Source organism: Lolium rigidum, chromosome 4 (genome assembly GCF_022539505.1).
Source record: "Lolium rigidum isolate FL_2022 chromosome 4, APGP_CSIRO_Lrig_0.1, whole genome shotgun sequence".
Classification (NCBI taxonomy): domain Eukaryota; kingdom Viridiplantae; phylum Streptophyta; class Magnoliopsida; order Poales; family Poaceae; genus Lolium; species Lolium rigidum.
The window spans coordinates 261058964-261084836 of record NC_061511.1 but is presented as its reverse complement, the minus strand read 5'-3'; the positions used below and the strand labels follow the sequence as shown (position 1 = coordinate 261084836).

Here is a 25873-nt window from a genome sequence, read left to right as displayed (position 1 = left end):
TAAGTCCACAATCTTCATGCTTGGTAATAATGTTTGTGAAGCAAGTGCTACTTCATAGTTGTGTATTGGCTTTAGATCTTTACACCACCCTTACATAACCTTTTTTAAGATCTTGTATTAAAGCGTGGAGGGCTTCGACCTTTCCTTGCTCGATTTTAGGAGAAGCCCTACTATGTGGGCTCCGCGTCATCTACCCCTAAGTTTCTGCCGAAATTGGTGATCCCATGTCACTTTTACAATTCTTTTGTGCTAGGATAGGACATATGAACATGAAAAATCCAAAAAGATACCAACTTATTACAAGAGTTTGGTCGGCAGCCTCGATGTGGGAGTTTCACATTCTAAGTCTAAAATCTTCGTCCTAAATTACTATGAACTAGTATTTTCGCCTCGATGTGGAAGTGTATAAAACTCTGCTCTTGTCAAGTGGTCTACCCCTAAAGTTCCATTCAAAGTGGTGATCCCATGTAAATTTATAATTTTTTTGTGCTAGGATAGGCCACAAGAACGCGATCAGTCGAAAAAGATCTCAAACTAGTACAAAAGTTGGGTCGCTGGCTTCGATGTGGGAGTTTCATACTCTAAGTCCAAAATATTAGTGTAAAATAGTCATGTTTGTGAAACAAGTGACACCGCATAGTTGTTCAGTGGATTTTCTTTTCCACAACACCCAAACACACGCAAAATAGGACCCCATGCGGGACGGGGTGGTTTTTCTACCATTCCATGTGGGTACTTAGGAGAAACCTAGTTTTGTTGGCCCTATGTCATACACTCCCTATATTTTGGTGCAAAGTGGTTATTCTCTTGGTTTCCCCTAAGAAGGAAACCATATGGTACGAGCTTCGGCGTGGTTTATCGAACTCGTTGCCGCTACAAAAGCGTCCAAAAGAACAACTCTTCCTGTACGTAGTACCTCCCATAGCATCACGATGGTAGAGCTAACATAAATCGTCTTCTTGAATGGCTCGACATGCAAAAGATCAGAAGACTTATGAAGGTTTTCTATATCTCTGCACCTGGGCCTAAGGATGTCAATTTTATCCACGGATCCGGGTATCCACGGATATCCGACCCAATGAGTATGAGTATGGAGGGTTGATTATGCCCACAAATTTCATGGGGTGGATATTCGATAACTCATGGGGCAGGAATGGGTAGAGGTTTGGCTCCATGGATATCCAATAGATATCCAGCTGATAGGTGGGTCCCACATGCCAGTGAGACATGGGATTTCACCTAGGCCTAGCTGCACCTACCTTGAGGCCAAAATCAGTGAGTTTAATACATAACCACCGATTACCACTTCTTTCATGGCCTCCCCAGTCTGAATCCCTCGCTAGCTATGAGAGAGGGCTTGGCCGGAGGACCTCCCTTCCACCTCTTCGGCAGTCCGGCTCTCCTCTGCTTAGGAGACGCACGGGTAGGCAGTGGGCTTGCTCTTAACCCGTCGTCCTTCCTCCTCCTTATATTCATTGCCTACATAATTATTATTGAAATGATACGGAAATATTGTCGAAATGCTGCTAAAATGTTGGTGTTATGCTCAAATATGTTATGTTCATGCACCTAGTGCGTAAGCACATGGATTTTTGGATATTAGGTGGATTTGGATTTGGAGAGACATCCATGCCCATGGATACTTTCGTGGGTGGGGCAAAGCGAGGCTGATGGATTTGGGCATGGATCTGGTTTTGGCATATCCGTCCCAACCCGCTCCATTGCCTCGTGTCTGGGCTTCACGACAGCGTGCTTGATGGTACCTATGGTGACCTTCGGCGAGCAGAGGACAAGATTGTTTATTTCTGGTTTCGCTCAAACTAATCTTGGCCTCTCTCACTCAAAAAGAAGTAAGAGAGCTGATCTTGGGTGTCTTAGATCGTTGGGCATGTCACATAGTAACTAGTATCACGTAGGCATTCTTGGCGAGAGCAGAGTTCCATAGCCATCATACTAGAAGTTGGGCTAGATCAAGGTGCTCTACGAGATCATATTGCAGCTGAGCGTCACGGATTTCCGTATGCATGGCGAGAAAATCAATAAACTCGCACATGGTGATCAACCTCCGCAAGAGGTCCCTGATACTAGTATGGACCAACATGCTTGGCTCGAGTCTTGCGGTCATTCTTGATGATCATGTTGTGCATGATCACACAAGCTTGCATCATCTTCCAAAGTTGGTCGTGAGACCAGGAAAGAGCAGGATACCGAATAATAGCATCACCAACACAATTGATTAATTCTCTGGCATCGTCAGCATGTTGTTTCATGAAAAGTGTAAGGTGTTTAGGGAGATGCTCCTCGAACATCTAGCATACCCTTCTGGCTAGACAATGAGCTTCTTTATAGAAGATCCTACTCTCATGACAACAAACCGTGATATGATCGAAGGATGTCATCGAGTGTTTTATTTCATGTTATCACATGCGCATAGACCTACTTAGTCCCTGTCTCGATTTTCTGAACCACCGTTCGATAGTCACTTGCCACCCGAACTCGCCGTGCATTGATATTGCATGCTTGAAAACGAAAAGTAGAGACACAACAATTTGATTTCCGACGAAACATTTGGTTCGGGCCGACCGGGAACTTTGGGCCAAAATCACGGAGGCCGGGTGAGACGACCACTCCTCCCCATCTTCTTTTCCTCTCCCACCTACACCAGCCTCCCGAGTTCCGATTCCTCACCTCCACCGACAGCCGCCGGCCACCACGTCTCCTCACCTACGCCACCCCAGCCATCTTCCGTCGCTGGCGCCAGACCTCTCCTACCACCTCCTCCTCCCAGTTCTCTCCCGAGACCCCTCCGTCCCTGTCCTCGCGTGGGATCCCAGCTTCGGCGCTCCATAGCCGCCGCCTGCCGGTCAACCTCGACCTCGCCACCGTTCGGCGAAGCTCCGGCGCCGTCCCCCTGCCGAATTCCCACCTCCAATCGACCCTCAACTGCGCCCCCGCGAAACCCTTGGCCGCCGGCCGGCGTCGAGGACGACGCAGGCCAGGCCACGCGCGGCACCGCTCCCCCTGGAATTCCGCTTCCCCGGCGTCGCCTCGCTGCTCCGTCCCCGTGCGCGCGACCTTCATCACCGGTTCCTCTCGCCGGCTCCGGGACGTCGACAACCGCAACTGCTGTTGAAGGTATGAGCTGCGCCCTAACCCGCACCCCACAACCCGCTTCTCCTCGCTTGAAAAATCGCATCTTTCTCTTGTGCAGGCAGCCGGAGGAGAGAGGCGGGATGTGCTGCTGATGGTGGCCACCGTCCGCGGTTTGCAGTGGTATGATGGCGCAGGTGAGGCCAACTCCTCGATCTGCTCAGTTGTTTGTAGCCGCAAGAAATTGCTTTGGGAGAAGAAATTGCATTTGCTTGCCACGTTTTGGTTGCACATATATGCAAATCAGCGCTACGTGAAGCTTCCGTGTATCTCCAGTTTGAGAAAATGACATTTAGTCTGCTTTTGATTAGTATATTAATCCTGAATTTTCTGGTGTTAGCGTGCTGTACTTAACTGCACCTAAGTAGTTAGCTAAACCGATTGAGTGTTAGCTGAAATCTTATTTTGCTTTCTTGTGCAGGCAGTGGAAGGAGCTAGGCGGGATGTGCTGTTGATGGTCTCCGCCGTCCGTTGATGCACTGTTAGGACGCCGCAGGTGAGGCCAGTTCCTCGAGCTGCAGGAATTTTTTTTGGGAAGAAGAATTGCACATGGTTGCCACGTGCACATCACTCATATTTCCACGTTTCTATTTTTGTGCTGGTCTGAAGCTAGTAATTGGATGCATACTCTTGGTTTGGTTTGATAGTGTAGCCTTCTAGTGTGCTTGGCAAACTAGGGGATCAAGCATGAAGGTTATAAGTTGTGCATTATGGTAGTTCTGGATTATATTTTTTCTCCAGTCGCTGGGTACTGGCAGGTGCAGTTTAGAACTAGTTTTTGTATTGTCAGCTTGCAATGATTAAACTTGTATGTGCCCTGGTCTTATTGTCTCCTGGTTGTGATGCCAACTGATTATACTTGTGGTATGGTTATCTGTCAACAAAGATACCAGGTTTCCCTTCTAATACTTGAATCATAGCTTAATAGTGCTCAATTTGAATGCTTTGTGGTCTCTGATATGTTACCTGCCTTTATTAAATTCATGCTCTTTTGATTGTGCGGTGCAATACTGTTGTGGTAGTCTTGTGTAATTGATCATCTAGTGCCTATACTAGCTTGAAGATATTGCGGTCTGTTGGTGCCGTGTGGATTTAAGTAAAAACGCTCTTCTGAATTTAGTTTTGGTAAATATTTTCTCTGGAGCTAACCATCTTTTTTTTTGTTCGAGGACAATGAGGAGGGCTAAAGGACAGAGGTGGCCTTGTTTTTTGACTCCATGTTGTGTTTAGGTAAGATTTTGGTTCCTCTCTATGTTCCTTATCTGAATTATGTTGATGATGATCTTGTCACCTTGGAGATGCTTATTTTCCAAGTTCATGTTTAAGTTACTGTGAACTGTATGGTTGACTGCTGCCCATTGTTGTTTTGGCCTGGAGTATGTTGATGCAGCGATTTCTAGGTGTTGTTGGCTTTCTTTTACCCAAGCATCAGCCTGTAATTCTCTAGTCTCTATTTGCAAATCCTATGGCTTCTTCTCAATCTTTTAACTACGTATGTGTGTGTGTTTTGGTCAGGTAGGTCATCTTGTGTGATTTTTAGGACTTGTGTATCTCTGATTTGGTTCAAGTATTGCATACATATTGGCATGCAACTTTTGGTTCTCATGTTTTTGCTTGCTGGGTCATGAGCCAATGAATGAATGAGGAGTACAAGTGTGTCTGAACACACTTGCACTCTTTCCCAGGCAGCTTGGAAGAACAAAACTTGCTCATGTTTGGTTTTTAGAGAACAATAGTGTTTTGGTTTGTTTAAAGTGGCTTTTATTTAAGTTGCCCAACCCATTTTCTCACTTGGCTGCTATTAATTCAATCTGATTAGAAGAGTAGCCGGTGTCGTGGCACTAACGGGTATCTAATCTAGCGTGAAGCTTAGGCCTTGTTGAACCATGTTTTAGTTTCAAGTAGTACATACATACTGGCATACTTCTTGTATTGAAGTGTTTTTGATTGCTGGGTATTGAATGAATCAATGGTACTTGTGTGTTTATTAGGGGCTGTTATTTTCTGAGTCTAGTCTAAATAAATGCTAGTAGTGTTTGCTTTTCTGACCTGACCATGCTCTGTTCTTTGTTCCAGGATAACGAGGACTAAACAAGGACATTGTTGGTTCGTCATTTCGGTGATTTCTTGTGAGCCTCGTGTACATAGTTGATCATCCGGTATGTCTACATCATTTCTATGTCCTAGTAGGAGTATCATGGTTGTTGTAAAATTCGAATGAGTTGTATTGAGGCTGTAGTTTTATTCTGGTCGCTTTGCTACCACCAACCAATCAGATAGTAAAAGAAGTGCTGTCGCTAGTATTCGGGTGAATATTTTGGGATATTTCCGGTAGTAGTGCTTGAGGTTGGTGCTTGCCGTTTTTAGTTGTGCTTCTCATGCACTTTTTACTGTTTTTGCTGCATGAATCATGGTCTGGATGTTTGAAAAAGGTCAGAGAGGTCATGGCTGCTGATTGAACTTGATTTGGTTAGTTAGTGCTTTTGTTTCTTGTGCTCCCTTCCGAGTTACGGTGAAGAATGTGTATATATCTTTTGGCGTTTGGATTATTATTAAGGAGTGATTTCGAGCGAAATACTTACCAAACTTGCCCCTGAAAAGTCTCCCTTTCTCCTTAAATATCTTTCTACTTTTTTGCGCAGAGTCTCCTCGATTATTGTTTCTGCCTCGCTTACAGGCATGCCATAAACAACCTCGCGCGTGCAGAGCAAGCCCACCCAATCAGCAACGATTTTATAGCGGCGCAGGAATTAACAGCGAGGAATACCAAAGGAAGAAGAGAGCAATTATTAAGGAGCAGAGGGAGTTTTTTTTAGAGAGAAACGAGGGAGTATTTAAGAAGAAGAAATCCTAAACGTGGCTTGGTATTTGTGTGTTGATGCAGGTGCAGCCAACGAAGAGGTTTCTTAAACGGCGAGCTCCCTGGCTGGCATGTGTGTATTTATGGATGTAGCATGAGTGTTATGAATGGTTGATGGCGCCGTAGTATTCTGTCGTCCAGTAGCAGCGACTAGCGTGGTTAAATTAACCTTCCGGCCTTATAATGTTTAATTGATTATCTTTTGCTGATTAATTTGGATTAACCTTATGGCCTTATATTTCTAGAATTGCTTAGAGTATCTCCACCGGCATCCCCAAATATGTGCCAGCACGTGTTAATGGGGGACATCGGCACGGCTTCCTTAGTTTGGGGAAATCTTCCCCACACCGGTGTCCCCAATATACATTTTTAAACGAAAAAACGAAAGACGTCCAATTTCATTTGATTTCTAGAAAATATGGCGAGCTTGTATAAACACAAGTACAATCTAGGGGTGGCCGAAGGCGCTGTAGTCGCCGCATTTTGCGGTGCCATCGTCATCGGAGAACTCCTAGTCCTCCTGCTCTTTCGGGCATGGCGCCTCGGGCGTTTTCCTGCGATAAGGAACCGACACGTGGTGTTTCTTGCGGTTTTATTAGAGTTGAAACGGTGCCGGTGCTTCAAATAATGGCGAAACCCTGTGACAGGTCGCTGGTGTGGCTAGTATGGCATCGACCGGAATGAATGAACGGCGGTCGACATATGCACGTTTTCTTCAAACTGCAAACGTACCAATGAGTAGTAGTAGAAGAGAGCGGCTAGGTAGGTTGTGAGTGAGAAAAACAAGAGTTGAACAAAAGGGAGGCAGAGCGCAGGGGTGCGAAGCGAATCGAATGGAGAAAAGGCAGCGTGATTCCCTTGCTATCGTTTTTTTCTCCTCCATTCCATGGTAGCGATGCAAGCTGTGCATGTGCGGGGCGTGTTTCCGTTTTTATTTTTTTCCGTTTTTATTTCCAATGGAATCCGGCGAGCGCGGTAAGCAGCGTGGCGCGGAGTTAAATTTCTTGGCAGGAGACAGCCTGGCGCGGGGCGTACGTACGGAATAGAGAGAGAGAGAGAGAGAAGAATGGCGCGGGGGCGGAGCGGTCGCTCGCTTTTTTCCCGGCTCGTGTCGGCGGCACAAAGAAAAGACCTGTACGGCTGCCTCGGTCGATCGTGCATGCGCGCTGTTTGCATTTCAGCAGGCTCCCGCGCGCGCGAGAGATTCTGGGTGGTAATAAGGTCGGCGATGTCCAGCACGGAGCCTTCTTCCATCCCTCTATCAACCCAAGATGGCGCCAACCAACACTGTGAGCTGGTCCGACCTACCATTCGACTTGGTCGGCGGGGTCGCCGACCGGATCACCGGTCACGCGGACTTTGCGCGCTTCCGCTCGGTGTGCCCGTCATGGCGCTCGGCTTCGGCGGTGCACGCCGCCCGCCGCCGCATCCCTCTGCTCCTCGTGCCCACCGCCGGCTCGTGGTCCCTCGCCGACGGCAGCATCTCGCAGACCCCCATGCCTACCTCGAGAAGCCTCCCCTTCCGCTTCGCCAGCCTCTCCTTCCGCTTCGCCACGCCGCGCGGCTGGGCGCTCAGCGTGACCATAGACTTCGCGGTCACGTTACAGAACCCTTCACCGGCGCGTCGGAGAGCCTGCCGGCGCTGCCGTCCCCGTTCCGCGTCTACCGGAGCACCCTCCAAAACATGTTGTGGGATCGGTCGCCGGACGCCGTCATGGTGTCGCCGGGGCCGGGCAAGGGCGCGTACTTCTGCCGGCTGCCGGCTCCAGACGGCGGATCGTGGAGCCCTGTAGCCGGATGCTCGCAGGCTGCCGATACCAGCAGCATCACCTACTGCGACGGCACGTTCTACCTCCTGGACGGGCGCAGCCGCAGGGTCATGGCCGTGGACGGCACAACCTTCGCAGTCGCCTACGTGATCGAGCCACCGGACATGGTCGCGCCCTCGCCAACCCGCTCCTGGCGCACACCTGAGACCACGCTTGTCGCATCATCCGGCGAGCTCCTCCTAATGGTCAGGTCGCACCTCCTGTTCAAAGCAGGATGCCGCGATGACTCGGAGTCGGAGGGTCTATTCAAGGCGTTCCGCGCGGACAGCCGGAGCCCGGCGGCTGGGTGGTCGGAGATCGCCGGCGGCGACATCGGCGACCGAGCCGTGTTCGTGGACCACCTCCGGGGGTTCTGCGTGGAGGCCAACGGGGTCAACGGCGTGCGGAGAAACTGCATGTACGTGGCCAGCACGAACTGCCTGGTCGACGACGAGTGCGGGATGGACGTACTCTACGGGGTGTACAGCGTGTCCGTGCTGGATCTCGCCGACCTTACCACCCAAAATCTCTCGCACGGTAACTTGATGAACTGTCGCTACGGTAGGCATTTGCAATGGCCTACCTGGTTCATGCCAAATCTGCACTGACATCCCGACAAAGGTACTTCCATCGCATTCATTCAGTTTGCAGGAATAAGAGCTAACCGAGTTTCATGTGCTGTACTTTTGCAGAGAGCGACATGTTTGTTTGCTTACAAGTTGAGATTCTCTTCTTTTCTTTGAAAAAAAAGCATTGTAAACGCTGTAAAAGTACTTTGCAACACGCTCAATCCGTGTCTCAATCCGTGTTTCGTGCGTGAGGCCATATTCTCCTCCTGCAGAAGCTCTAAATTTTGTAGCTGTAAAACTAGGTAGTTTTTTCTGCGCGTGATTTTTACCGCGCGCTCTTTTCGGCGCGCTAAATATAGTGCACGAGATAGCGCTTTTGCAGCACACTCTACTTTACAGCACCGGTTGTAGTATCTGTTGGAGCATCAGTTTACGACTTTCGCGCGCTAAACTGGTCGTTTTTTTTATACAGCGCTGGATATAGCGCCTGTTGAAGATGCGAACTTATTGAACAGTCACTGGTTCGTCGATAAAAAGCAGTCACTTTCAGATCTTCCAATCTTCTTCCCCGTCTCTAGTTTGGGAGTAAAATACACGGTGGATTGGGTCAACGTACTTAGAATACACATTTACGTCAATGGTGTTGGGAGAGCTGTGTATTTGCTAACGTAGCAAGCTGTGGTCCCCATTTGTCAGTCCATGTGGGTTCCACTAATGAATTATTTCATGAATAAAAAACCTGAACTTTGGGGAAGCTGATGAACAGCCCATCGTCATCCCCAACCTCTCCTCCAGCTCGCGCCATCCGCGTCCATGGTGGCGTACATGGACGTCGCCAGCTCGCCCGACTGACCTCCCGTGAACTGTTGCATGCCCGGGCTACTCCACAACGACGAGTTGCTGCTCCTACCCCAACTCTGACGGGTTCTAGTGCGCAGCGACGAGGCTGACGTCCATGCAAGCCCGCCGCCGCACCACCCAAACCGTCACCCCCTGTCCTGTCGCTTCCTGTGCTCCCTGCTCCCCGCTGACAACCTCCACCATTCACCACACGTGTGCCCGGCCTGGCGGCCTCTCCGCATGCCGTCTGTGGCCTCATAAGCGGTCCCACCAAAATTTTGAAGCCTAGATAAATAGGTTTATTGTGCTAATTTTATATCAAATAAATATAAAATAGAAGCGAAAATAAGCCTGCTGGACGGCCGGAAGCCTGGGTGGCTGCCCGGACAAGAGGGGATGCTAGGTCCGCCTATGGGTGACCTCCACCGTATGCGTGCAGCGCGCTCGGCCTTCCATGCGACGCGGACGGCCTCTACCCGCAATGCTGCTGCACATAGAAATCGACAACACATGGGTCACCAGATAGCAGCCCCGGCTCACGCCGACGGTGACTCGAGGCACCCCAAAGCAGATGCGATACGGCGGTTGCGAGTTCCTCCTGCGAGCTTCTCGGGTGCCCGCGGCGCCTCCCGCACGAACTTGATGTGCTGGTGGAGCAACTTGGCCATGGTGATGGTACGCTCTCCGTTGGAGCCTACACGTCAGCCTTATCGCCCACCGACTCGCGCAGAGCACGCAGTCCAATGGCCCATGTACTTCGCCCGGACCGTCACCATGTACTATGGCGTGCTCTCCTCCATGAAGTTGTAGCACTAGCACCTCCTGACATCCGCCTCCATGCCTTTGGAGCACACCGGCGCGCAATCCCTCGCCGGTGTTGCACTGCTCTCTGCTCGGCCTCCTCTCGCGTGCTCGAAGGGGATAGAACAAAAGGAGGAAGAAGATACACATATGGAGATTGAGGGGGCTTTTGCAAAAAAATATCACTTGGATCAATCAATTTATTGCCACTAGACTGACATATGGGAAACATAGCTCGCCATGTCAGCAAATACACAGGTGCGTCCATGAGCCACTAAGTCGTCTTAAATGTGGGGTCGAGGTCCCTAATAAGGATCATGGAGTCCCTAATAGGGAGCCCCAGGTAGGTTATAGGGAAAGTTGATAACCTGCAATTCAGGTTGTCCACGATATGATCCGCTGCTGATCCTCTAGAGAATATCCCAAGACCACCACTTCACTTTTATCAAAGTTGATTTTGAGGCTCGATATGGCCTCAAAAGAGAGGAGTAGGAACTTGGGGTTGATGATATCAAGCTCCGAGCCTTCCACAATAATCACGATGTCATCGGCGTATTGGAGGTGAGTAACCTCGCCCATAGGGATGATATGACCAACCACCCCGGATAGATGGCCAAAGATCTTAGCTCTCTCCAGGATCTCTGCTTGGGAGTCTAGTGCATCATTGAAGATGATAGGAGACAACGGGTCTCCTTGTCGCACTCCACACACTCGGTCTAAAATAAGGGCTAATCTCCCCATTAATTTTAATGGAAGTCCTCCCCGACATCACGATCTGCATTATCCAACCAATCATCCGGTCATCTATGCCACGTCTTTGGAGGAACTGTCTAAGGAAGGCCCGGTCCAGACGATTATATTCTTTTTGGAAATCCAGTTTCAAAAAGACCCCCTTAAGACGACGACTCTTCACCTCATGGGCGATCTCATGTAAGGCCAGAATCCCATCGACAGTGTTCAGTTCCTATGGCAATCAGGGTAACGAGTGGCTAGGGGCGAAGGATGGATGCGGCACAGCATATGCTTTGGGCGAATGATGGATGCGGCACAACATATGCTTTGCTTGTGTCACCTCTTCTAAGTTCTGACGTCCAATCATTTATCCACTGATGCTGCTCTTCTCTTTTCCAGTTGTTCGAGCACCGTTTTCGTGTTTTGATTCTTATGTACTTACCCATGAAGAATGACTAGAATTTGTTTAAATATAGATGCATCTAGATGCTAAATAATACTAGATGCATCTAAATCTTAATAAATTTTCGATATTCTTCATAGGATGGAGGAAGTATATCTCTTTTTTTTGCGAATGAGGAAGTATATCTCTACACACTAAAATGTGTCTAACTGATTTTTTTTGACAGAAACTGAGTCTTATTTGGAACGAAGTGTACATAAAAAAACAAATCTGTCGAAGCCAAACGCAAACAACCAAAGCCAGCCTTGTTATTAGCTCCGTTCCCTAGCCTACATCTGAGATCCCTAATAAGCCTCTCAACCAGCACGGGCTACTACACACCATGAGCTGGTCCGAGCTGCCAGCCGATCTCGTATCGGGGATCGCCGACAGGATCACCGAGCACGCAGACCTCGCGCGCTTCCACTCGGTGTGCCCATCCTGGCGCTCGGCCTCCGCGGCCCATGCCGCCCGTCGCCGCGTCCCACTGCTTCTCGTCCCCTCCAAATCTCCAGCGCCAACCACGGTCTTTGGTCCCACGCCGACGACAGGATCGTGGAGATCTCCGTCCCCGCCACCAGCGGTTTCTTCTTCCTCTTCGCTTCGCCGCGCGGCTGGACGCTCGGCGTGACCCACGACGGCGCCTCGGCCAAGCTGCTGCACCCCATCACCGGCGCGTCGGAGAGCCTGCCCAAGCTGCCGCCATCGTTCTTCCGCGACGGCGATCGGAAGATCCTCCGTGACATGGTTTGGGATCGGTCGCCGGACGCGATCATGGTCTCGCCGGGAAAGGGCGCCTTCTTCTGTCGGCTGCCCCCGTGTGGCGGCGGCGGATCGTGGAGTCCGGTCGCCGGGTGCTCGCTGCAGAACGCTGGCCGTGTCAGCAGCATCACCTACTGCGACGGCACGTTCTACCTCCTGGACGGGAGCACCCGCAGGGTCATGGCCGTGGACGGCACAACCTTCGCTGTCGCCGGCGTCATCGACGGGCGGAGCTCTTTAGGCTTACCCTGATGCACATGCATCAGGGTCCAAGAATATTTTTACTAGTACTTGTGAGCTAAATGAGAGTAGTGCATCAGGTTAGGAAGGAAAAGGTGCATCAGGGAGGCTTAAATCTAGCTAGCAAAGGCTGCAAGCTTGGAGATGCATCAGGGATAAATTTCCTCCAGCTCCGCCCCGGTCATGGTCTTGCCAGCGCGCTTCTGGCTCGAACCCAACTCCGTGCTCGTTGCGTCGTCCGGCGAGCTCCTTCTGATCGTCAGGACGAGCCTCTTGCTTGAAGTAGTATATCACAGCTCGGAGGGCTTTCTCAAGATCTTCCGCGCGGACGTCCGGGGCCCGGCAGCCGCGTGGTCGGAGGTCACCGACGGCAGCGGCATCGGTGACCGCGCCGTGTTCGTGGACCACTTCCGCGGGTTCTGCGTCGAGGCCAGCGGGGTCAACGGGTTGAGGAGGAACTGCATGTACGTGGCCAGAGGGTACGAGGTGGTCGACGACGACTACGGGATGGACGTCTACGCCAAGTTCACCGTGTCCGTGCTCGACCTCGCCGAACTTGCCACCGAGAATCTCGAGTACGGGAACCTGAGCAAGTTCCGCGACGGTTCGCTCTGGCGGTGGCCTTCCTGGTTAATGACAAATTTGCACTGATTTAATACAGATCAAGGGAAAAAATAGCGCTATAACAAAATAGTGTGGGTCTAAAAATACGCTATTAGCCAACGCAGTTTTTCTACCACTACGTGGGCGTCCCTGTCTTATCCGAGGGTCTACAATGCTCCATGATCTGTGCGAGTGAACTTTGCATTTTCATCCTGCACCAAGAACAACTTCGCACCTCTATAGGAACGAAAGTGTACACCGAACATCTTGATGCTGCCCAGTGCCCACCGGCCCCACCTTCTTATCTCTCTCTCCTCCACTCAACTTGTCCCCAGATCGGCGCCGTCTCGTCTCCAGATCGACGGAGAGGAACCAGGCGGCCATGGCGTCTGCTGCGGCAGCATGGGAGTGTCCTTCCTGCTCCTCTCCTCAAGGCAGGTCGGGAAGCTCGCCGGCCTCGTCTCGGTGTCGGCCAGCTCCATCGCCAACGTCGTCAAGCCGATTTGCTCTTCAGTTTATTTTTCCAATCCGACTTCTTCCTTTCTAATCTGTTAGTTTTTGTGATTTTCTCCTGGTGAGTCCGTGGTGTTTATGGTGGGGAATCAATGTTTCCTGTCCGAGATTTATTCTGGTGATTCTTGCTTCCTATTTAGCCTCTATTTTTTTCCTAAGACAGTCTTGTGATTTGCTCTTCCATTCTTTCCTATTTGGCCTCCATTTTTCCTAACATAATCTGATCCAGATGCTGAATGTGTGATGGGCAAAATAGGTACAAATCCAATCAGCGTATACTGGAATATTTTTGCCTATAGGTCCAGTGAACGTAATGAAAAAGGCCCAGGTCAAATTAACGTAAAGAATTATGAACTCCAATTAATGTAATGGTTTGCTTCCTTTCCAATTAAGGTAATGATTTTTTTTTTTTGAGAAACACAGTACAAACGCAGGCGCTCACATACACGCGTATACACTCACCCCTATGAACGCACACACGCACACCCTACCCCTATGAGCACCTCCGGAAGACCGAGCCGGCGGATTGGATCTTGAAATTGACGAGCTCACCACAGCGCCTCGCCGTCGACCGAACGTCGCCTCCCACTGAAAGAATATTCCGCCTTTATGAGACACACATATGTCAAACCTGGGATTTAAACTCTGGTGGGCTGGGGGTACAACCACCCTCCTAACCACCCAACCTTAGGTTGGTTCTCATTAACGTAATGATTTGGAGTACTGGTCATGTACTGATTGATACTGAATCTGTACATGTTGATGGTTGGCAAGTAGCACCGAACGAGTAGCACAAGGATATCAGAGCAAATTGTCCACAGATTAGAGGTGCTTTTTTACTGAACAGAAAAGTATACTAGAGGGGGGTCTTTGCAATGTACACAGCTAGCTGCACACATCTTAAAGCATAAATGAATGCCCAGGATAAGCCCGGGACACCCACGTATATGTAGAATGGGATTTCCGGCTATTAGCATGCTATAGCGTGCTATTAGTGCGAATAGCGCGCTATAGCGCCGAAATAGCGTAGCGTCGGCTCTCCAGATATGCTATAGCGTGCTATTAGCGTTGGAATATCGCGCTATTTTTTTCCATGATACAGATACATGCTTAATTTGATCGGAGGAAATATTGGTTGCAGTAAGTACATTAGAGCTGAGCCGGCTATAGCCTCGCTATATCCTATCCGGTATGGTGCTGCTAAATGCATTAGACTAGTCATAGTGGGGAGTAACATAGAGTAGTAACAGGGTGCATGTTACTACCCTGTGTTACTACCTTCATAATGGGTAGTTACATATATGTGGTATCATGCATGTTATATTTATTAGATTGTAGACTCATTTTGTCTTGAGAAGTGTGGTGTTATGGTAACATAGCTAGTTACCACCCCACTCTCTTTCTTCATTTATTGTCATGCCATGTCATCAAAATGTTTTGGAACGTGTGATGTTGCTACCTATGTTATCCCACTATGAGCAGTCTTAGCACACTAAAAAATGCTAAAGGCCTTAAATAACTTCGTGGTTATAGCTAGGTTCGAGCTGGGCTATAGCTGTTCATACTAAGCTATTTAAAACATATTAGATTTAATTTGGAGTACTTCTTCACAAGTGTTTTTTTTGTTTCCAAGTTTTTTCCCCCTAATTTGCAATGCAACAACTTGTTTGTTCACCCAGCGCGCGTGTATTTCTCTAAGAGAAATCTGTAACTGATACTTTGTTTGCTGCTCCAAGTGAAAGTTGTATTTTTCATTTGGTCCGTGTCCAAAACTGGCCACAATCTGCTTTGCAGCCTTCGGCCTAACAAAATCTTCAATCAGAAAATTATAGATGTTATTAATTCTGAATCGAGTGAGAACTAATTTAGTTCTTGGAGCGTTATGTGACGGTATTAAATCGTGGTTGCAATTCATGGCTATTACGAATCACGAAGCAAATCTAATTGTATGGAGCATTTCTTTTTAGTTGCAACCTTATTTGCAAAAGGCTCAGCTGCAACTCAACCCACAACTTAGTGAATTACACAAGTGTCATTTTCACAAACAAAAAAATGCATCAAGAAAACTTTAAAAAATGGGACCCTATAAGTGTCATTCAGTTGTCCCATTTTGAATTACACAAGAACCCTATTAAGAAGCTACACGGGTGCATGGAATTTTTTCTCGTCCCATCTTTGAACTATTGGTCATTTTTAGTTGTCCCACCAAATAGTGCACACCGGTCCTTTTTAATTTTCCCATTGAGAGCCCTATTATTGAGAAGCTACATCGGACAATAAGAACTAAGCTAGCACGAAATACTACATATAATTCATAAAACAAGGCATATAAATTACTACAACAAGTAATCCTGTTGCTGACCCAGCCTGCTGAGGCAACCTCGGCGGGTGCCTTTACACCCGTGCGATTTTCAGCTTAGATGATCTAGGTCGTTCATTTGATGTGGTCGGTGTGTTTTTTTGGCACTTTGCTCTCTGTCTATTCTCTCGCTGACATTTGGTCCCACTTCCTGCTAGCCACAATTCACACCGTTGGGTAAATCGTCATAGGTGTAAAAAGGAAAGAGAGACACCGCTTTGCCTGCCATGCTCAACCCCCAGAGGCCCAGACCTGGCCCCGACAGTCGACAGACAGCCCAGCCACTCTCGTTGCTGCCCTTTCTCCTCTAGGGTTCACCGCCTCCATTGGCGGCTCCGCTGCCCACCAAGTTCCGGTCGCCGCCCCGCTCAACACGGCTAGCGGTTCTTCCTTGTGCAACTTTTCGGTTAGCCGCGCCTCATTCCCGCTGTCGCTCCCGGCCTCATCTCAACCACCACGCTGATAGGCGCGCGGCAGCGGGGGTCTGGGAAACTCGGGAGTTTCGGGGGGGGGGGGGGCATGGAGGTAGCTTAGGCGGAAGGGACGACGGCCGTCTAGGTGACGCGGAAGACGCGGGGTCAGGATGGAGCTTCGAGGCGTCACTCGAGGTGGGGGTTGGGGCTGAGAAGTGAGCTTGCAGAGGAGCTGCGAGGACAGGTGGCGCTGAGGCCCTCGGGGTTGTCTCCACTGGCGATGCGGAAAGGCGCCTCCTCCCCAGATCAGTAAGCCTTGCTCTTCCCGTGTTTATTTTTTGGTTGGTTCATGTCCGCTGCTGAATTGCTGATCTACGTACATGATACTCCCTCCGTTCCTATATATAAGCTATATAGTTTTTTGAGAAAAATTCCAGAATATAAGGTTTATTGCATTGCCCTACTTGTATGGACAATATTTTTAGTGATTTGATTAGGTTTACTTATCTTATGCAAAGTCCTCTATTAGCTCATGTCAATTACTTACGGTTAACCCTAGCCAAACATGGTGTAATTTTTTCTAAATATGCGTTTCTTAATTTCCATGCCAGAAATTATATGGCTTATATTTAGGACCGGAGGGAGTAATAAATAGTAATCAACTGAACTCAGATGCGTATCTCCCCAACTGGGAGCTAAATAGACAAGCAGTTGAGCTGCAAGGATGGTCTGAGTTGTAGAACGTGCAGCAATTTGGGTCTTCCCCGTGCGCAGAGGATGAAGCTCCCATTACATTTTGTGAAGCTATTTGCGCACAGACAAATTGAAAGGCTTTAATTGGACTGAATCAGTTAGTAGTATCAGGTTAGGTTTTGAGAATACAAAATGAGGCTCTATTATTTTCGATGCAACTTTTGCTTGCCTGCCCAACAAGTGTTTACCAGTAAAGCTTTTGAACTCTTTGTGCTGTACTGGCAGGTGTAATGGCCTTTTTTAGTGTTTGAGGAAGAGATATATCGCACTCTACACTCTAATTTGGGAAAAGTGCTGGCGGTGGTTGTTGTCATTCCTTCAACGAATGTTTTGGGGAAAGTGCCGACGGGTGTTGTTGTTGCTTCGGCATGTGGGTTTGGTTGTTCTAGGTAGTGCCTGTGTCTGATCTGGTTCCCTTGGTTTGATTGGTTGTTTTGTGGGGTGGGGTGGGGCGGCCAGGGTAGATGGAGCTAGGGCAAGAGGGAGAGGGGGATATGGTGGTGTAGCGACACGACAATGGAGATGGCGTTTCGGTGAGGAGAAGCCTCCACCAGATTCTTGCGTGGCTCGAGGAGGATCTCAACACATTCTGGGAAGAAAGTGGCGTTCTTCTGGATGGAGAAGAAGATGCCTGCACAAAGGTGGAGGAGGGGATACGGAGAGAGAGGTGGCGTCAGCCTTCCCATCTATTTGGGCCCAAAAAGTTTATCCTCTTATCGCAATGGTGGAGCGAGTGCTGCACAGTCGACACCGTTGCCATCGGTTGTTGCCGGTTACGCACGCATTGGCATCCTTATTGTCTTTCCCTGCCACCACTGTCGTGGTGCACGAGATGACGTGCAGAGGTGGCACCTGTGCACGGTGGTGCCACCTTGGCTTTCATTGCGTTGTGGATGCCTCTTCACTGTCAGGTACAGCTGCTCCCTCTCCCTCTTCTGTTCTCAAATTAATGATTCACTCAAGTAGTTAATTATCTCATGATTAATAGTTCAGTATTGCTTCTTTCAATTCTTTCCTTCATAGTATGAGATATGCCCATCCATTTATTGAGATTGTGTTCTTATAGACAGTGTGGAGAATTGGATATGAAATCTGTAGACCTCGGTAAAAAAGCTCACTTCTTTCTACAAATGCACAAACAAACCAAGATGGATAGAAAAGACAAGTTATCCTAGGCTACGGCTGTAAATAATGAAACAACTGGTAGTAAAAGTTACAGTAAACATTTACTAGAACTGCATATCAATAAATATCAGATGAGTGCGAAGTAAAATTAGGCAAAGTGGTTATTTTATTTTGTTGCTACACTCTAATGTTCAACGATCAGTCGGTGCAATTGTTTGATGCCGCCATGTCGTTGAAGTCATTCTTAAGTTGTTCATTCTGAACCATTTATGTATACCAAAGTGATTATCACCCTGCTATGTGTTGGTGGTGTATCTTACGTGACAAGAATCAGACTGTGTGGTAGTTAAGATTTTTTTTTGTTCATCTACAGCCATTCAGACACCTAATTTTAGTTGATAACTTATGTAGTAGAACATTTGGCATGCCATTTCATGTGTGTTGTCTCTTCTTGACATCTACTACAGACGTATCATTATCTTTCTTGAACATAGATACCATCTTTCTTGAACATAGATACCATGCCAATATAAATATTTTGTTATGTATGGTTGTATGCTAAACTATAAATGAAAATGAGCCCTAAGGTTAGGGATATGAGGTTTTTGTTTTTTTAACCACCAACTGTATTCAATGCTCACTTCTTTTCTTACGTTTGACATATTTATAAGCAATTCATGCCCCTGTGGTAGATCGAAGATTTTTTTTTTTGGCAAAGAGGCTGATTAGGAGCCTATTTCAAAATTTCACCCAAATCTAGAGAAGTTCTCTGGAACCATACAGATAAAGGTGTTGAGCATTTTGCTCATGAACTTTGTGAGAAATGTTATAACAAGATGATGCACATTTTCTAGGTTTGTAGTGTGTTGGTTTTTATACTTCATTCACCATCGACACATGACCTGGTTGTTCGGTTTACTGAACTGTTGGGTGGACTGGAGGGTGGTGCTGAGTGGAAGCTCCTTCAGTTAAGGAGACAATGCTTGGAGAGCCAATTTGTGAGATGCACTATTATGAAGTTGAAGATACATCATGTCGAGTGTGGGTTCTCTTGTGTGTCACGATCTTTGACAGGGAAAAGGAGTCAGTAGAGGAACATGAGGAGATGTCTTAAGCAACTGGAACACAGCTGCCGCTCCCCATGTAAGTACTATACTCTGTTTTCTAATTTTGCGCAGTGGCCTCATGTGAGTCATCTATGTTATCCTCAATACATGTAGGTCTCAGTCGATTATTTCCCCATATTGGGCTCTATTTTATTTCTGTATTAATAGTTGAATGATTTTACCTTCATTACATTTTGGAAGGAAAAAATATCATGTATATTATTTTCTGCTTCCTACCCACGATTCCATAGAACCTAAGGTGCGGTTTATGAAAACATCTTCCCAATAAGACTCATCACTCAATCACCTTCATGTTTTTTCTCTTCCTTATCTTCTTATGTGAACTTCTCTTTTCAGCAATCACTAATTGCTATTATTGCTCCTGTGTTCGGCTCCTTTGGGAGTGTTTTCCACATGGAGAAACAGGAATGGAATATGATGAAGGATAGAAAAAACATGTAGAAAAAATGGGAATGGTTTTTATACCAATGTCTTTGGTACCTTTTAATGATCCATGCTTTTAGAGGTTATTTCAGGGTTTATTTCACTGTTCTCTAAATATTGAGTGGTGCTCTCCTTTGTAGAAATCATGTCCCTTTTTTACCGTCATTTGTTGTAAATGCACTTTCTGTATCAATACTATCTTGTGGTTCTCTTATATTGGTCTATGGTTGATATTCTGAATTTTCTGTTTTTTTAGTTTGAATAGTAATTGTATTGGTACCATATATGGATATACCTAATCCTTTTAGGTTTTAATTCATTGCATTTTCTGTACCATGTTTGGTTTGGCGTCACTATTATTTGTTGTGGTCCAAGCAACATATTTTTCGGCTGAAAATGGTACTAGCCAAAGCTTTTTCTCAGCTACATTTGTTCGCAATTTTACTTGATATCCCTTGCAGTGGTCTTTGAATTTAGATCTGTGATGAATGGATTCTATTCAATGTGTGCAATATCGTGTTCGTTTAAGGGGGCTAATTGATTCACGAGGTACATTTTGGTTTTTGGGTGTTATGCTCTGTTTTTTTCTCACAATACTGGTAGCATATAATTTAGGCTCAGTAGTACTCTGGTATGTGGTACTCCCTTTGTCCTAAATTAAGTGTCAAACTTCTCTAGATACATATGTATTTATAATTACAATGTATCCAGAACTCTAGATACCCTTATAACACACTTATTTTAGGACGGGGTAGTATATTCTTTCCATGTTTGCTTCATGACTAAGATAGAACTTTGAAAGGAATCGTAGGTGATTACCCAGTTATCATCTCGCATCTGAGTTAGTGGAAGCATTAAAGGCTTCTGCGTTTGCTTAGTAATAAGTAATCATGGATGGCTTACTATCTCATATGGTGGATCAATATCTGCATATGACTCAACACAATTGAGTGAAGGCTATACTTACACTTCTTAGTTCTTACACGTATCATGTTTGTGCCTAATTGTTGATACGTATGCTGACAATTTACCTGTTACATTGCCTTCAATAGCCTTGACTGATCATGATTATTTCAGCAGCAACTATGTTGATGGCAACTGCAAGAGGCAATGTTATCACTACGGCTAAGTCCACAACAATTTTAGCGGCCAATGCTGCCTAGCATGCATTCACTCCTTTGCTTACACAAGTATTCTCACTATAGGGCATTTCTAGGGTAAGCAGTAATTGGGCAAAACCTCAATCATCAGTTAGATCCTAACTGGATTTAGAAGCTTCAAGTCGTTAAATTGGCTAGGTATTTTGTAACATCTATTAACAGGTTATTTTAATCAGTCTTGGTATGAGAGATCTAACAATTTGTGATAACACAATCTACTTGTTTTGCAGATTTTTTCCATCTTCCGAAGGCATTCCCTGCAGCTCTTTGTGGAGGAAAGTCTTATGGGCTAGCATGAATGAAGAGTAGCAGTAGCCACCTCTAAGTTCTTTTGGGCATATTTTTAGTTCCCTTCAACTTTCAGTATTATTTTATCGCATGCTTCCGAAGGTGTGATGCCTATTCTCACCGGATAACACTAGAAAAAAAAAGCGAAGCAACAACGTCATGCAAGCTTGCTGACACTCCATGACCAAATGTTATACAGGCGGCGCGGCGAAGCGCGCATTCCCACCTAGTTTAGTCAAAAGTCATTGCATTGTAAGTTTAACCAATTTTCAGGATAATATCAACAATATGTAACAAATACACTGCAAAAATATATTCTACGCCTAACCTATTGATGTTTATTTGGTAGTTATAGGACAATGTATTTTTGTCTATACTATTGGTCAAAGTTATAGGACAATAACAACTAAAAAATACACGCCTTGTTTTATGTGATGGAGTTGGTAGTGCACACAAAAATTAGTTTTCCATTTTTTAACTACACAAGATGCAAGTTCATTTCATTCAAAGTGTCCAAATTATTCTTAGCCAAAGAGAATCATTGAATGAACATCATCATTGAGAGCACTATTGAGAAGATACACAGGTGAACAAAAAAAACACCGAAGTTTGAAGGGATTCTTTTCTATTTCTATCTACATTTGCTCACAATCCTCGATAGCACATGACCCAAACTATTATTTTGTTAGAATTTTCTATTTCTATCTACATTTTCTCACAATCCTCGATAGCACATGACCCAAACTATTATTTTGTTAGAAGCTAAATGGGTTCACCATCGTGGGCGGCTTGGTTTCTATATGGGCCAGGCCCAACAATTACTTATTTTTACGAAACACATCACTTAGACGAACTTAAGCAACAGAACACACACACACACAATATTGACCGTATTATTGCCACGTTTTGTTCATTGGGAAAGTCAGAGTGAAAAGTATACATCTCATTAAGCTTACATGCACACAAAAGCTAACAGAACCACAATAATAAGAACGTCTAACGACTGATTAACATAATGTAAACAACTTTCAGAGAAATTATACATAGACAAATTGCCGTTGTGATCGTATGTGCTTGCTTATTCAAACCAACCATCTACCTTAGATGCTTGTTGAGCTTGTTCAGTTCCCCCATCAGTTCTGCATCACCAGCGACACTGCTAGAGGCCAATTTCCCCACCACAGGTTCTTGATTGAGCTCCCGGGTGCCCCCGCCCCCCTCAAACCAATGATGCCCTCCACTTCAAGCCTCTGAACGTACTCATCAATCCAATCAAATGGGTACATTTCTTCAGATTCTGAAAAAGAAAACATGAACACATGAACCCTAAATACCAAATCGGAGAAAGAATAAAAAAATGTAGATATCAGAGAAAAAGGCCGATTGAGAACATAGATCAAACCTTTCCCAGCTCTAGCTTGCTCTCGCATTTCATAAATTCTCGCTCTAAATTTCCATTCTTCTCCGTCGTTATGACCAATCATTTTAATGCCACAACGCGTGGGCATTCAAGACAGCTGGTGATGGCAACAACTTCGTGTGTACCAACTCGTTGGGATTCCAAGTGCAGAGTGTTGTACCAAGCATCTTTTTCCCTTACAAGGGTGACTCGAGAGTTTATATAGAATTCTCAGGGAATTGGCTAGAGGTTGATTTCTCTTCTCCTCTTTTAGCAACCTGCAAAATAAAGTTTTTTTTCTTGTGTACCTAAAAATCAATATTAAACATGAATATAATTAATATCATATATGTTGCATCAGCTGGCCATATCTCGTTGATCGTCATCGGAGAAGAAGAACGGGTGGTGTAGGGGAGGAAATGGGGACGGTGGGCGGGGCATTCGCATGTGGACGGAACCATGCTCTCGTATAAGGTGAGTGGGTCTAGCGCTAACATAGATGAGTACATGTCTCACTGGCTCACATAATCCAAATTGCTATCAACGTTGGCAACATATCCTATGCATCCGGCCACTACTGTCCATCTGTGTATCCCTCCGTTTCTGGCCAAACGATCTAGATCTTGCTCGCGTTGAGACGAGAGATACTTTGCAATTACACGCCCGCTCCCACATTTCAGAAACGCTCCTTTTACAACAACACCCTTAACTCTCTCATCTCTGAATCCCTACCCTGGAAACTCATCTGTACCAGATCGGCTCATGGCCTCAATTTCGCCATGCCGCCGACCAAGGGCGGCGAGACCATAAACGTCGTCCATCCATCCTCAAAGATCCACAAGACCCTCTGATGGCGCAGGGAAACTGAATGCCTTCGGCACCGCCACCGCCGTTGGCGAGCTCTTGCCGGAAGAGGCGCTGAGAGCTGAGCTCGACCTCACGCCCAGCGGCGTCCCATCGCTGCTGCAGGTGACGACCTATCGACCTCAAAATCACCTCCGGCCTTGTTCGATTTCAGGCCATTAAGTAAGTCGTCTACCTTTTCTAGAAAACCAGTAGTCTATAACAACTGCAGGTAGTACTACTCTGATTCATTCCAACTCTGCCCAAATTGCTTTTGCATGCGTGAGCTTTAACTGAATTTGGTACCAATTCAATTGCAGATTATAATGACTGATATTGGTCAGGAGATGGTGTCTGCTTGTATTCAACTTGCTCTGGCTTGGGCAAGATTCTTCAGTCCGATTGTTCTTCGGTGGTGTCATCAATCAAAAAATAAGCTGTGATGTCTCTGTATGTACCAGTCACAAAGAAATTAGCTTGTTCCATGATGTACTTTGTGATGTTCGAGTGAATAAAGTTGGCATCCTAAATATGGGTGTAGGTAGTGTATGCTTGTAAATGACTGTCTGTTCATGAATAAAGTTATCGCTGTGAAGGCAAGCCAAATTATGAAAAGTTTTGGAACTTGTTCCATGTTTTAAGTTCAGTAGTCGCTATCCCTGCCTGTTGCTGCTATCTGTCATCTTTTAAATACTGAATGCCACAATGCTTTATAGTCTACTAAATACAAACCAAAACTTGAATGATATTTCAAAAGGGCAATGCAAAAACCTGAAGGCGACCTGATCCATGTTATTTCTGCTCATATCCATTCAACATGCACCAAGTCACAAAAAATAAACAGGAAGCAAGATTGACAAAAGAAAATAAAGGGGAGCTAGATTGAAAAAACTCAAAACATCATCCAGTACATGAATTTAGTACATCGAAGTGTAAAAAGTAACATAGATAATATTGTTCTTTTCTTGGACATATTTGGTATCAGGAGGCATCATTTGCTTGTTGATCTTCCACAATCCCACTCCTTTTCTCTTGACTTTGTTTGCTTGGACAATTGCGAGTATCATGAAATACTATTTGCTTGCACGTCTTGCACAAACGTTTGACCTTTACTTTCTCTTTTTTGTCCTTTTTCTTATCTCCCTCTTTGGTCTCCTTTCCTCTCTTTATTCTTTTGCATCTCCCCACAGTACGAACATCAGTGGGCGGATGTATATGAACTTCTGTAGGAATATTACAACCAATAAAAGCCTCGTATTCCTCTTGCCTAGTATTCTTGCTAGTTACAGGGATCATTTGGTCCGGGGGCACCTCCATGTTCAACACACTTGATGTTAAGAAGTCCAAGCCTTCATTTGAATGCTTTGCCTTTTGAATCAGATCTTCCATCCTATTACGTATAGTTGAAATTTTCTTTCTCGTGGCCGCATCTATTGAATCAGTGGGCTTTTCTTCTAATATGTTTCCTTTCTCATCGTAAACACTCTCCCTAGAAAAAAAAAGAAAACTTACTGTCAGCGTATTATTTCCAATCAAATAAGAAATCAACTGTAATGCATCCTTTTTGTACCTTTTGCACCTTTTCTGCCATCTTTTCTTAATATAATACTCCGGAAGCTCGGTATGATTTTCAGTCCTCAATACTTGGATAATATGGCGGCATGGAATTCCAATTGACTCAAATAACTTGCATGAACAATTTTCTATTAGGGTTGTCATGTCATACCGGACCTCCCTAACCTTACTAGATGCACCTCTCACATTTACAATTTTTAATCCCTCAACTTGTGTAATACCCTGAACACAACAATTGTCTCTCGCAGCCATAACTTGTTGCTGAAATTTCACAAACACCTCATGTGTCAATAACTCGCTGCCTTGTTTCTCCAATCTCCATGGTGTAAATAGTTGTGGTGTGGTATGTATGCTTTTGTTATCTGCCATCAACTCTTCCTCGCGTTGACATTCTAAAGCTGTATCAAACCTAAGCCAGAACTCAACAAAAGCGAGCCTTCGATGAATGAAATGGTTAAAAAAAGAATTCGCACTTTCTGACCTTGAAGTGGTTCGGAGAATACCCGCAAGAGGGATATCCATAAAGTAGGCTGGTATCCATGTTTCTCGAATGTTGAACCTTGTAGCGAACCACTCGTTGTCTTCCAACCCAAAATCTATAATTAGGGAATTCCATTGTGACTCAAACTCATATGCATTTTCTGAACCCCAAACGCACAAGTTCAGCCTCTTCCAAAATTCCGGTTCTTCTCTAACCGAAGGTCCAATCTTCTCGGGCACCTTGTCCATTATATGCCACATGCAGAATCTATGCACGGTGGTTTGAAATACTATGTTGATAGCATTCGTGATGCTGGTGGCTTCATCTGTTATGATGAGTGTAGGTGCTACCCCTCCCATAGCTTTTAGGAAGGTCTGAAACAACCAAACATAAGACTCTGTCTTCTCATTTGCTAAGAATGCAGCACCAAAAAAAATACTTTGTAAGTGATGATTGACACCCGTAAATGACGCAAAGATCATGTTGTACTGATTAGTGGTGTATGTAGAATCGAATGATACCACATCACCAAAGTGATTGTAGTTCTTCCTGCTCGTGGCATCTGCCCAGAACACACGCACCAACTGTCCCTCTTCATTCACGTCAA

At 46.0% G+C, this 25873-nt stretch overlaps 1 protein-coding gene, 2 long non-coding RNA genes and 1 pseudogene across 4 annotated transcripts; all 4 read left to right on the top strand.

The window, feature by feature from the left end:
* The first annotated feature begins 3020 nt into the window (after window positions 1–3020).
* LOC124650394 lies at window positions 3021–6118 on the top strand. Of its 2 annotated transcripts, XR_006986984.1 has the most exons (6): window positions 3021–3135; window positions 3212–3287; window positions 3572–3646; window positions 4320–4380; window positions 5227–5309; window positions 5793–6118. It is a non-coding gene; the product is annotated as an uncharacterized LOC124650394 (long non-coding RNA). The 2 variants fall into 2 exon arrangements; XR_006986983.1 differs by lacking the exons at window positions 3021–3135; window positions 3212–3287; window positions 3572–3646 and having other exon boundaries at window positions 3718–4380.
* A 1163-nt stretch (window positions 6119–7281) lies between these two features.
* On the top strand, window positions 7282–8426 carry LOC124648666 (annotated as a pseudogene).
* Window positions 8427–11545: 3119 nt separating this feature from the next.
* LOC124648665 lies at window positions 11546–12855 on the top strand. Its single transcript, XM_047188385.1, is given in 3 exon segments — window positions 11546–11708; window positions 11711–12180; window positions 12358–12855. Coding segments are annotated over 3 exon segments (1131 nt in total).
* A 10235-nt stretch (window positions 12856–23090) lies between these two features.
* Window positions 23091–23816, top strand: LOC124705405. The gene is made up of 2 exons (XR_007003986.1): window positions 23091–23442; window positions 23531–23816. It is a non-coding gene; the product is annotated as an uncharacterized LOC124705405 (long non-coding RNA).
* The last annotated feature ends 2057 nt before the right edge of the window (window positions 23817–25873 follow it).